The sequence below is a fragment of the Colias philodice genome, chromosome 1 (assembly GCF_061535455.1).
Source record: "Colias philodice isolate Cphi_HAF_F1 chromosome 1, ilColPhil1 Martin Lab GWU primary, whole genome shotgun sequence".
In the NCBI taxonomy this organism is placed as follows: domain Eukaryota; kingdom Metazoa; phylum Arthropoda; class Insecta; order Lepidoptera; family Pieridae; genus Colias; species Colias philodice.
In genome coordinates, this window is record NC_143086.1 from 7,978,202 (window position 1) to 7,991,453 (window position 13,252).

The 13,252-nt window shown below is 32.7% G+C and overlaps 2 protein-coding genes and 1 long non-coding RNA gene across 3 annotated transcripts in view; all 3 read left to right on the forward strand.

Annotated features, from left to right (window-relative positions):
• The window catches only part of LOC149491209 (uncharacterized), a 445,824-nt gene that overhangs the window by 422,136 nt on the left and 10,436 nt on the right, over nt 1-13,252 (forward strand). The gene's annotated exons all lie outside the window — the stretch shown is intronic.
• Prp4k (Pre-mRNA processing factor 4 kinase) lies at nt 683-10,482 on the forward strand. Its single transcript, XM_089714220.1, has 10 exons — nt 683-930; nt 3,292-3,326; nt 5,727-6,816; nt 7,079-7,219; nt 7,307-7,576; nt 7,804-7,892; nt 7,992-8,138; nt 8,249-8,517; nt 8,645-9,021; nt 9,268-10,482. Exons 2-10 carry the CDS (start codon nt 3,316-3,318, stop codon nt 9,472-9,474), a joined length of 2,601 nt encoding a protein of 866 aa, XP_089570346.1. The 5' UTR covers nt 683-930; nt 3,292-3,315; the 3' UTR covers nt 9,475-10,482.
• On the forward strand, nt 11,554-12,501 carry Sdhaf3 (Succinate dehydrogenase assembly factor 3). The gene is made up of 2 exons (XM_089699164.1): nt 11,554-11,938; nt 12,011-12,501. Exons 1-2 carry the CDS (start codon nt 11,762-11,764, stop codon nt 12,209-12,211), a joined length of 378 nt encoding a protein of 125 aa, XP_089555290.1. The 5' UTR covers nt 11,554-11,761; the 3' UTR covers nt 12,212-12,501.

A 13,252-nucleotide genomic window follows, 5' to 3' on the forward strand; every position in this document is an offset into this window, starting at 1 on the left:
TTTGACGGCATTGCTTTTAATAGTACTTTTGAGTGCTAGATAATGTTTTGGAACCGAAGCCGTACTTAGTCAAATGGCCCCCTGGAGTGGGGAAAGAGAGGGGATTACAACTCTCGATTTTTTCCCCTTGTCCCCATGATTTTTGTACGGCGTTGCGGAATAATGGATTAAAAGCAGTATAGCAATAGTATGACACAGATGCCGTACATGGTCAAATGACCAAATTTACCCCCGGTAACTCTCGGAAATTAAATAAAAATTCCGACTTGGTGGACCACCATTTTTGTACGGCACTGAGCGGTTTCTTATTATTTTTAATGGATCTATCGATGGTTAAGAATGCCGTACAAAAATATATGACCAAAATTTACCGAGTCTACCTGTACTTTTCAATTCTCATCTGCACTCAGTTGGACAGCTTACAAGTAACGGCATAGTGATGAATCTTATTATTTTTTGCTCTGCTATCGTTCTAGATATGTCCCCTGGTGGTTCATTTGACCCATATTTTTGTCCTATGCGGGCTTGTAGTCTACTCGTTAAGCTACTCGTTATGCTCTGTAATTGGAAAACAGTCCTACTATTCACAGATATTAATACTAAGTATTAATATTATATTCTTTGTGAGTCTGTGACAATCATTATCTATGGTGGCATGTTCCGTCTGTGGTTAGTAAATTATTGGCAGATTGGTACATACTGTGGTCAAATACCTACGTAGAATTACTATTACCTACACATTACCTACATACAGCTAGAAGAGAAGTGAGGTGTACCAATAATTGAATTGTTTGATACTTAAGTTGTGACTTGAAATCTTCATACTTCATAAATTGTAATATATTTATCTACTTTATTTAGTTTGATCACTATATTCTTTAAAAATTTGTATTCAATCCCAGGGTGGAAGCAGTTAGCAGTACAGATCAAGTATGTATTCTTTTTGATAAATAACAATGTAGAAACTATAATCAGTCTTTAAGGTGTATTATAAGAAGATGTTTAGATAAATATATTGAAAACCGCATGACGTTGATTTCGCGACTCAGGAACCCACCTAAATCTGCATAGGTATATTAAATTTCCGATTACCTGCATTTTTTCCTACCTCATTTAGAATTGGATATTCATGAAACATATAACAAATTTGTTTTATTTGTTTCGTTAGCCTTACAAAATAATTTCGTATAAGTTCTAAACTCATATCTAAAGCGGCCATCAAATTATTTGGTGTCATTATTAAAAATATTAATTTGTTTATGAGGGTATTTATTAAAAGAAACATATCTTATCTGAAACAATTCAGTCTTCCTTTCCCATAAATTACATACTGTACATAGTGACAGAATTTACAAAGAAGTATTAGGTATGTGTTTGAAATTTAAATTGTAGGTTATACTAATAAGGAATCATGTTTATTGTGTTTATAAAATATATTTTATAATAATGTATTATTGGTCCAGTCATTTAAGGTTAAATTAGGTAAGAATCTCGGAATTCGAGATACCCAGCTGTAAGTCTGTAAATACTTGTTTAATGACACCCTAAACGTTGTCTCAAAATCTGCCATTACTTACACCCTAGTGTAAGCAACTAAGTATTAAATTTCAAGGTCGAAGGTCACAAAAATCGGTTTTATGCGCTTTCTTTTGAAATATCTCATTTCCTATGGGTTTATTGCTATTTGTTTTTGTTATCAATATTAAAACAAACAAATTTTGTTTAAAAAATTTTTTTGTATGCGCCATATATAGTTGAACTATTGATAAATCAATGATTATAAATATTTGTCGATTTTTATTAACTATTCCTTATATTATATTTTAGCATTATTTTCCTAACTTATCCCCTTTTTATTCAGTATTAATTTATTTAACAAAACTTACCTGCCCATGTAATTGTTAATGAAAATATAGGAATTATATTTGAATTTTAACCTAATTAAAATTAATAGTTGCTTACACCCTACCATATGTAGGTTTTGAGAACTTAAAGGGTGTCAATATACAAGTATTTACAGAATTACAGCTGGGTATCTCGAATTCCGAGGTGAACTTACTATAATGACTGGATATGTGACTATACGGATTTGCATCCAGTTATCAATGTCAAGGGTCATTTGTGTGAATATAAGGAAGGAAATAATATAAGTTAAGATTTTAAATACTCCCATCCTATCTATGAAGTTTAACAATTTGAGAGAGCTCCCAAATACTTTATGGTGGGACCAAGGAGAAACCAAGTGCTTTGTCTTGCACTCTGCAACCACCGAATTTTGCCTGTGATTATTATACATGTTTTGGACCCATTTCTGAAGAGTAATAAGTTTTCACTGTAAATGCGTTCTTGGTACAGTGGTCAACGTAAAAGCATAGAACTATGTCCTGCGTTTTTCAACTTAATGTTCCTGTGGGAATATCAGTATATAAATAGCCTTAATTACTCCTTGTTACATAAGCTATCTGTCAGTAAAAGTTCAGTTAAAATAAGACCAGCCATTTTCCAGATTGGTCAGAATAAACATAAAATTGCATTCAGTAAAAAGTTTTAATAATTAATTCTAATATTAGAAACAGGCATTTACATTCTATCATGGTATAGATAAAATACATAGAATAAGGGATAGGTAAACTAAAATGTAATGCCTATAACACTATCTAAAGCAATACCAAATCAATTAGGGTCAATGTGGGTAATTGTGAACAGGGTTGATTGGATACAACTCCGCTTACTTTTATAACCTATTCTAAAAAAATGTACTTATAATAATTTAAATAATATTTTATAATTTAAATAATATTTTATTTCATAGTACTGATTCCGGTTTGTCAAATGTTTGGAAATTTATCTAACTGATATAGTTAATAGAAAAAAATCTTGTTAGTTGTTTACAATCACCCCTGTTGACAGTTACCCACCCTGACTATAAATAAATAGTTGGTTAGCATGGAATGAAGGTCAGTTATACAAAATGGTACACATTTTATTAGTAACACACTATTTGTAACATACTGAATCATAAACACAATAAACATGTTTTTTAAATTTTGCTTTTGGGTGAATTTTATACATTTTAATAATTATTCTAAAAAAGTCTTAAAAGCACACACAACACAGCAAAACCACGCTCACATTCTGTTCCCATGCGAACGGCGTAGTCAGCAGTTTGCTGTTAAGGCCAGGATGTAACAGGTGGATTATTGTTTTTATTTTTTTTTGCTAATCAGACAGATAAAATTTCAATAACAACTCAAGACTCAAATGTTTTTAAACATTGTTTATTTCTTACAGGTATAATTTGCTTCGCCAAGAACTATGGGCAAAGAGTAAGTTTTTAATTATCATTATTTACTACTAACTAGCTGTGCCCTGTGGTTTTACCCAGTGCTCCACTCCTGTTGGTGATGATATATAGCCTCTGGCCTTCCTATATAAATGGGCTATCTAACACTTCCTGCGATTAGCGCGTTCAAACAAACAAACTCTTCAGCTTTATAATCTATACTAATATTATAAAGCTGAAGAGTTTGTTTGTTTGTTTGTTTGAACGCGCTAATCTCGGGAACTACCGGTCCGATTTGAAAAATTCTTTCGGTGTTAGATAGCTCATTTATCGAGGAAGGCTATAGGCTATATACCATCACGCTACGACCAACAGGAGAGGAGCCACGGGGGTGAAACCGCGTGGAGCGGCTAGTCTATAATATAAAAATGAATCCCAAAATGTGTTGGTAAGCGCATAACTTGAGAACGGCTGAACCGATTTCGTTAATTCTTTTTTTATTATATTCCTTGAAGTACGAGGATGGTTCTTACGTAGAGAAAACGTAAATATGTACCACGGGCGAAGCCGGGGCGGACTGCTAGTATTAGTATAGATATGAGCGACATGAAATATAATAATACATGGCATAGTGTAACTGGCGGCGAGAGAGAGTTTATGTCTTGGTCATGAGATAGAAGCATACTTTGGTCTCTTTAATGGAGAAAGAATGTAGTGCCTATATCAAAATATTGAGTAGGTACCTACTAGCGACCCGCCGCGGCTTCGCACGGGTGCAATGGCGGCGGGCCGGTACCGCCGCAAACGCTATGTCCCGCAATTTTTAAATCTGTAATATTTTCGAAAATATTCACTTAAATCATAAGGTGTAAAGGGCCATATAGATCTATATTAAATGAACAATGTATTCAAGGTATTTAATTGGTTAAGGATTAATGCTGTATTGGTTAAAATCGCTTCGAAAATTTGCCATTATTTGTCGTAAAAAGTAAATGACAAAAAATGTTATTGTGGGTTATCCATAAGAGATAGACATATACCATCACGGAATTTTCTGTAGACCTTTACAATGTGTACAATAGGTACTTAGTACATTATTTTGATAAAACTCGTAGGGTTCAGCCTGCGTTTGCAATGTAAGCGGAAAAAATGTAATTATTTACGACATCACATTAGAAACCTCAAAACTAACAGTACTTTGCCACCATTTAATGGATGTTATTATACATATAAATCTTCCTCTTGAATCACTCTATCTATTAAAAAAAACCGCATCAAAATCCGTTGCGTAGTTTCAAAGATTTAAGCGTACAAAGGGACATAGGGATAGTGATGATGTAAAAACACCAAATAGTATATTATTAACCGAACATATCAGTTTTTATTTACTTACTAGTATTATGATGATATGTTTTTCAAAATATCTATCTATGATACCAATATGATCAAGGTGATTTCAGTTTCATCCCGAAAAACATTCATTCTGAAATAAAAGAGTGAGTCTGTATTTCTTCAAATGTAGCCTTTGATAACTTTTATATGAAGAAATATCATGGTTGCAAAGTTGTTGTTTAGTTCTTTAGATTCCTAAGATTAGTGGAAATGAAAAAGAAACTGCTGGTAATAGATGTGAAATTGTCACAAAAGCTTCAATCTCTAAGTTGTGTTATGGCTGTTTAATATTTAAACATTTTTAACCTGAATTTTAAATATCTTTGCAAGTTGTATGTTCTATATACATATTATTATGCTCAGGGTGCTTTTTCACCAGTAATATTCTATGAAGTTATGCTGTGAAAATGTAATAGCTATGATGTAAAACTATGTGACTGTTTCCACTGATGCTATGCTATGTAGTGGTTCGAGTAAGATGCGCAGCTCGAGCTATGCGGTGTATTGACAGGAGGCTCCGCGCTGAACATAGTTACCATAATTAGCAGAAGGTTGAAATTTGGATATCAAACGCTTCTACAGTAACGTAGCATATGTGAAAAAGCACCCTAATGCTAAAGTTTCATGATTTTTGTGTTCTGAGCTACAAATGCATCCCACTACATTAGCTGATAACTTTCTTCTAACCTAGATATTACTCGAGAATATACTTGTTACAATGTAACCTCTTTTTAATATATTTCTAATGGTTGTACTTGGTACTGACATTGTCAATTAATTGTTAAAATGATGGTATGATAGCAAAGCATGTCCTAAGACAAGAAAATGAGTAAACTCTATATTAATATATGTATTAAGCTAAACGCAGGAATCACTAAAAACCACAGGCAAATAACCTAAATAATGTGTAAGTCGATAAAATTGTAATGTTAAGAATTAACATATTTGAATGGTTCCAGAATAGTAAAATATTTTGTGAATGGAACACCTGGAGAAAAGCTCGCGTCTTATTCTTCCGTAAGTACATACAATATTATCTTATTTGTTTCAGAACAAAGAGTGAAGTTGAAAATTCAAAGAACGGAAGCACAAATGAAGAGTGCGCCAAAAAGAAGAAAAAGAGTAAAAAACATAAGAAGCACAAGAAAGAAGTTAACGACGTTGAGAAGAGACATAAAAAGTCAAAAAAGTCGAAGAAGGATAAGCGAGTGAAATCTGAGAGTGAAACTTCTCTATCTGATGTTGAAGACCTGATTAGGAAATCTCGGCAATGTAAATCACACGCAAAAGAGCCTCCAATTGAGATTATAAAATTAAGCTCTCCAAACCCTAATAATGGTAATACTAGTGTCCATACTGTAAATTCGGGAATTAGCAGCAGAAGTACACTACAGTTGTATAAAAAATATAGCAGTAGTATAGAAATAATTTCTTCCACTTCAGAGACTGAAAACTACCAAGAAGATTGTGCTAGTCCAGAGCTCACGATGATAGAAGATGATCTTAATTTAGAAGAGTTAATGCAACAAAAAGAACTTCTACAAGCGCGATTAGTAGCATATTCTTCAGATACAAGTGACGAAGAAGCGAAAAAGAAGAGGAAAAAAATCGACTATATACATATTAATGATGACGAGGTCGGGTCTACACGTCATAAACGAAGTCATAAAGAGTACGAAACAGAAAAGCGACGGAGCAGCAAACATAAATCATGCAGAGAAGAACGAGAAAAGCATAAACATAGATTGCATCGCGATCAAAATAGCGAACACCGGAAGGATTTGGAAAGAAGGCTAGAAGATAGAGCAAATCGTGAACGCAAGGATAGAGAAAGACGTAAAATAGAAGAACGTGAACGTGAGAGAGACAGAGAAAGAGAACGAGAGAAAGAACGAGAAAGGGATAGGGAGAGGCGAAAAGAGCGTGAACGAGAAAGGGAACGCGATAGAATACGAGAAAGGTCATCAGAACGACGGCGAAGAGACAGGGAAATCGGCCGCAGCCGTCGATCCCAGGATCGCTCGCTGTCCGTGCGCCGTGATCGCCGGTACATGGACCGGGACAGACGATCTCGAGATAGAAGTCGTGATCGCCATAGAGGACATTCACGTGATAGAGGATCAAATGGCAGAGAGAAACGAGTAAGTTAAATGTGTTTTATATTCCCATACTAAACGACTCGGGTTAAAAATCATCCACTCGGTTCGGCAGTAAATGCATCTGCGTTACTTCAACGAGAAATCATGGATTTAGAGGTTAAACCCTGGTCACTATTTCAAAGACATTATTAGTGATATCTTATTAGTGAAACTGAGACATGGCAAAGCAACAAAATTATAGAACTAAGAACTGTTCTCCATTATTGCATATTAATAATATTGTATTGATATATATTCTTTGTAGGGCTCACCTACGGCTGTTTCCCACATCGTCCCAAGTTCAAGTGACGAAGAGCTTGATATATCTATTAATACAGATGAGGAAGAAGAAACTGAAGAACAAATAATTGAAAAGAGAAGAAAGCAACGAGAACTTCTATTACAGGTACCCTACATTTATTTATTTTGTGATATCTTAATTTTAAATAAGCTTTGAATGTGTGCTTATAACTAAATTTAACGTGTTTTTTAGCGTTTGGGTACAAACAATAACAATGACGGGAAAAAAGAAGAAAAAATTGAAACAAATACAAAGAAGACATCAACATCTGATAGTAAACAAATTAAAGAAGGTTACTCTGCACCAATTCATAAGGAGGACTCTAACATTAATAACTCGACTGATGTCAATAAAGAAACAAAAGATCAAGGGGTGGATAATGATTCATTTAAATTAGAGAAATCAACAAAAAAGAGCGAGTGGGATATGTTTGCAGACCAAGATAACTTTGATAATGTTGACGTGAGTTTTATGGTGTATCCTAATTTTATTTTTTATAATTATATTACATAATTTCCCCCAATATACACTAAAATGGTATAAAAATTTAAATTATTAGGCCTGAGGGCCTTGTTTTTTAGTCATAGTCTTTTTGAACCTATATAAAATTTTACTAAATGACTGGGTCAATAAATACAAGATATTATTATATGCTATTATGTGTAACATTTTTCTAATTTTCCTTTTAGACACCAACTGCTGGAAAACCTAGGGGTAAATTGGCTCAAGAGAATCCTTCCCTGACAGACAATTGGGATGATGCAGAGGGTTACTATAGGTAAGATAATTCTTAAAGGTTATTGTTAAGGCTCAAAAGTTTATTATATCTATCTAATCTTGTATCCCTTTATTACAATATTTTAAAACAAAATTTCAGAGTTCGAATCGGCGAAATTCTAGACAATAGGTATTCAGTTTATGGTTACACCGGCCAAGGGGTGTTCTCGAATGTGGTTCGGGCCAGAGATCAAGCACGCGGTAACACTGACGTGGCTGTAAAAATAATCAGAAACAATGAAATAATGTAAGTTTTAATGGTTTACGATTTATTTACCTTTACGACCTTTAAAAAATGTTTAAATCTTTGAAAATACTCTTAATATTAAATTGTATATATTGAATTTTTTCTTACAGGCACAAAACAGGTCTCAGAGAATTGGAAATTCTTAAGAAGTTAAATGACGCGGATCCAGATGACAAATTCCACTGCCTTCGTCTTTTCCGTCACTTCTTCCATAAACGCCATTTATGTATGGTGATGGAACCACTGTCAATGAATTTAAGGGAGGTTCTTAAGAAGTACGGAAAGAATAGTGGAATACACATAAAAGCTGTCAGAAGCTATACTCAACAAATGCTATTAGCGTTAAAATTATTGAAGAAAACACGAATTTTACATGCAGGTACATATTTAAGAAGTTTAAATTTTTTTATATTTTTTCACCAAGGGACATTTACTAAACAAAAATATCATTTCTTCGAGCTTGCCACAACATGATTTTGTAACATCCTTTTTCATATTGTTCCCAGACATAAAACCTGACAATATTTTGGTCAACGAAAGTAAACTTTTGTTGAAGTTGTGTGACTTTGGTGCTGCTTCGCAAGTATCGGATAATGACATTACACCCTACTTGGTATCAAGATTCTACAGAGCGCCCGAAATTATATTAGGAGTTCCCTATGACCATGGTATAGACATGTGGTCAACGGCTTGTACAATTTATGAGCTGTCTACTGGAAAGATTATGTTTAGCGGTAAATCAAATAATGAGATGTTGAAATACTTTATGGACCTGAAAGGCAAGATACCCAATAGAATAATTAAGAAGGGTCACTTCAAAGAACAGCACTTTGATGCCAACTTTAATTTCATGTATCATGAGTTGGATAAAATTACTGAAAGGGTAAGTTGATATAAAGATATGTTTTATATGATACTAGAGGTCCGCCCCGGCTTCGCCCGTGGTACATATTTCGCAATAAAAGGTAGCCTATGTCCTTTCTCGGGTATCAAAATATCTCCATACCAAATTTCATGCAAATTGGTTCAGTAGTTTAGGCGTGATTGAGTGCATTTATAATTGTATTAGTATGGATATGCTGCTTTATTCACTTTTCGTTGATAAATGAACCAATTGCTTGCATTGCAGGAGAAAGTGGTAATAATGTCAAGTATAAAGCCAACACGAGATTTGCTCTCTGAATTGGCACCACCATTGCATCGGTTGCCCGCTGCAGAAGCTAAGAAGGTGACCCAACTGAAGGATCTCCTCGAGAGGATGCTCATGATGGACCCGACAAAGAGGGCATCTGTTAATCATTGCCTTGCTCATCCCTTTATCCAGGAAAAAATTTAAGTTTAACAGACCTCATTCACAGACAATAACAATTATTTAATACATGTACAATGTTTAGTTCAGATAACTAGGTTAGTTGGGGAAGCCCGTCCGTGTCTTTAGTAAAATATGCATAAACATTTGTTAGTGTGTTAAAATGGTAAAAAAATTGTTCATTGCATTACAAGACACGAGATAGTGTGAAATAGTAAGTAATTTATTTTCTGGTTATTCGGTTATTTAGCATAGTTTTGTTTTTTTTTTTATTTTTCATTGCAAGGGATAAATGACAAATGAATGTCACCTTGCCTTAAAAGTTAAAATTTTCTGTGTCAAGCATTTTTTCTATTATTACTTTGTTATATTTACGTGAATATCAAATTTGATTAAGAATACTAAATAAGATGTTTAGATTAATCACATTCCTAATCCATTGAATTACCTGGTTTGTTAGGTATTCTAACAAATGACATAATTTGTTATATGCAATGTTAATCCCTATTTGTCAATGGTAAGTCACATATTATAGTCTATTGAAAAGTTACATTTGGGGTTGCGTTTTTTAGAGGGCGCAATTTTATTTTTTTGATGTGTAGGGGAGTTCAGTGTGAAGCTACACATCAAAAAAATAAAATTGCGTCCTCTTAAAAACGCAAGTTTAGGCCTAAAAATGTAACATTTCAATGGACTATTAGTGGACATCAAGCTCTTGCAAAGCCAAAAAGGGCAGTTGTTTCAGTTACATATTGATAATAGATTTTTAGTAACAATTAACAAAACTGTAAAGATTAACACTGACAAGTACAGATCAACCCTAATGGTATCCTATTGGTTATTATAAAAATTTTGGAAGATTTAAACACTGTGCAATAATAATTACTTACTTGTAGGTAATTATTGTATTGCATTTTGTATGTTTAGCATAAAATTAAGGTATGTAATTATAGAAGCCTCGAATGAGGAATACACCTTTGTGAACTCTTTAAAAAATCTTTAAAAAATGTATATATATTATCTAAAGACAAATTGGTTTTATTTTTATTCCATACGTTCCTGTTTATGATTTCAAAATAACATGTCTCAAGTGAAAGATTTCTTCAAAAGAAAGTTGTGTATGTACTTACATATTTTTCTGTTCGGAATAATCTCAAGAACAGTTGAACCAATTTTGAAGACTGGGGAATTTAACAAATTATTCTAGATTCAGATAGAAGTTGGAACTGGTCTCCTCAAAGGTAAATAAACTAGCTTTATTTGACAAAACATGTATTTTGTATAACAATGGCGTGGACTGTGGTAGATCTACAATAGATGTGGTTATAAATTTTCTCTATTTCCCATCTAATCAAAGTACCCATATAAATGCATAATTAGTAATTACGCAATTAACATTAAAAAAAAATGATTAATAAAATTGGAAGAGCAACGCGCCTTTTTGTTTTCTGAAACAAAAGAAAAGTCTGGCAGGTTTAATCGTCTACATCCGTAAATCACCGAATAAATAGTCTGGCTACGAAAGATGAGATCGGAAAAAGGCGGCAAATTCAAAAATTATCATTTATTATGGCAACTTATGTTATAGTTGGGTGGTTGGAAAAATTTTGGAAATATAGTTTTGATACTTGTAAATATTATTTTCTCAAACGAGCAAAAAAAAAAACAACATACTCTTCATCTTTAAAATATTATGTTTTAAGTAGTATAGATAAAAAAGAACACCGAGTGAAAACAAGAAATTATAATAAAATTTTGTTTATGTTAATCAATATAATATTAATTATTTCACGAGATAGAATAATCTATCTCGTTTTTTGTACTGCTCTTCAACATGAATAACATGGTCCGATCATAGACGAAATCTCGTCAAGATACCTACTATAGTTCCATGATACCTACTGATTTTGTGTCTTTAAACATTTTGAACGGAACAGATCATATTAAATTATTGAAGTGAAAACTTCATTAGCGGCGTTGAGCACTTTTAAAATCAGTACGCTACACTCGGACGCTACATAAATAAATGCCACTTGTTACTCTTGTCAGTGTCACTTGTCAGTTGTCAGTACTGCCAGTGCCAGTGCGGCAGTGCCTTCCGATCACGTCTTGGTTGTTGTGTGGTTGTTGTCTTTTTGTATGCAAAAGAAGATTTTAGAAAATGTTATGAGATAAAGATAAGATAATGTTATACATAAATTAAGTAATCATTTCTCAAACACTATTTAATCAAAATAGAGATAGTGAGAAATTTCTCTAAGTAGGATAAATGTAGAATAAATGACTGGTTTAGAATAACGCGTGATTATATAAAATGTTTAATTTAGAGCATGTATCCCGCGTGAGAAAATTATATAAGCTAATATTTCGGGTACACCGCGCATTGCCACCAGAGCTACGGGTTCTAGGTGATAATTACGCGAGAGAAGAATTTAAAAGGCATAAAAATTGTAATCCTCAGGAGGCGAGAATTTTTCTGAGCGAGTGGACGGTAATACATTTATTCTATATTATTAAATTAATTGAAGTTTATCTTGGAATTCTTATGTGATTTGTTTTACAGGATTATGCAATAAATGTAGCTAAACAGACAAAACCATTAAATCAAGCAAAAACCAAAGTTGTTGGAAAGTATCTACAACCAGAAATGTTAGATCATATGACTGATGATCAGCTTGTGCAACTGTATGAATTGCACAAAGCAGCAGCTCATAAGACAAATGAGGACTCAGGTGCAATAGATGTATCTAAAGATGTCAAATAACGACTACTTGTAAACCATTTTTAATAGGTAGTAAGTAGGTAGTAAAAGTCAATAAGCAAATAATTGAAATCTTCAGAATATGTAGTCTTTTAAACACATGTTGTTAACATGATCATAAAGATATGGTCAATAAAATTGTTTGAGTTTCTGTTTTTGATCTTTAGGTACTTAAGTATATCTTTAGTTGTATTCGATCAATTGCCTCATTTTAAAGAACATCATCTTAAAAAATATTTTATTCACCCTTATTTATTTGTCAGTTCAATTTATTTATTTCATATTTATCATCAATTATTGCACGCCTCATAAGCGAAGCGTTGAGGTGGGTACTACTGTCACTTCGCGCAAAACATCTGATTTTTCAAACTTATTTTCATAATATTATGCTGTTATAAAATAGTCTAGTCAAAAAATTTTAACAACAGAAATAATTTACATACCTACTGCATTTTTGTTTTATCATTTTTTTATAATGGATTGCTTTTACAATTTTATTGAATTAGATAATTATTCATATTTTCTTGCCACAATTTATTTTTTTTCTTTTATTTTATGTAAAATATTGTATTATCAAGTTTATAAATACAATTATTACTTAAATAAATGCAATGTTTATCAATTCTATAATATTTTTATGTAAATGTGGATTTTAAATAATAAATATTATGATGAAATTATTTGACTTTTGCATTTTCTATGAGGAGGGATTTTAATTTTATTTCATCTATTAGTTTAGTGTTCTGAAAATATTATACCTATGACAGAGATCATAATATATATTTACTGTATTTAATAAGTCTGCTTCATGCAATAGAATAAAGAATATTATATTGGATGTCAGAAAACTATGTAGCTACAAATAGTTTGTATATGGCTTTACAGGTTTGCTTTTGATAAAACTACTGCCTTGTTTGATGAAAGCAATATCACAATTTGTATTGACTGACTTATTGCTGCCATTTTATTTTGGATTGGGCAAGATAAAATTGCAATAGTGAGTGTGAGTGAAGTCGCGTGTCCCCTAGTGGGGTAAGGGGCGGA

Coding starts and splice junctions, on each gene's coding strand:
- Prp4k (XM_089714220.1), top strand. Junction 6,817..7,078: donor CAAATGGCAGAGAGAAACGA/GTAAGTTAAATG, acceptor TATTCTTTGTAG/GGCTCACCTACGGCTGTTTC. Junction 8,139..8,248: donor ATCAGAAACAATGAAATAAT/GTAAGTTTTAAT, acceptor TTTTTCTTACAG/GCACAAAACAGGTCTCAGAG.
- Sdhaf3 (XM_089699164.1), top strand. CDS start 11,762: ATGTTTAATTTAGAGCATGTATCCCGCGTGAGAAAATTATATAAGCTA. Junction 11,939..12,010: donor TTTTTCTGAGCGAGTGGACG/GTAATACATTTA, acceptor TTTGTTTTACAG/GATTATGCAATAAATGTAGC.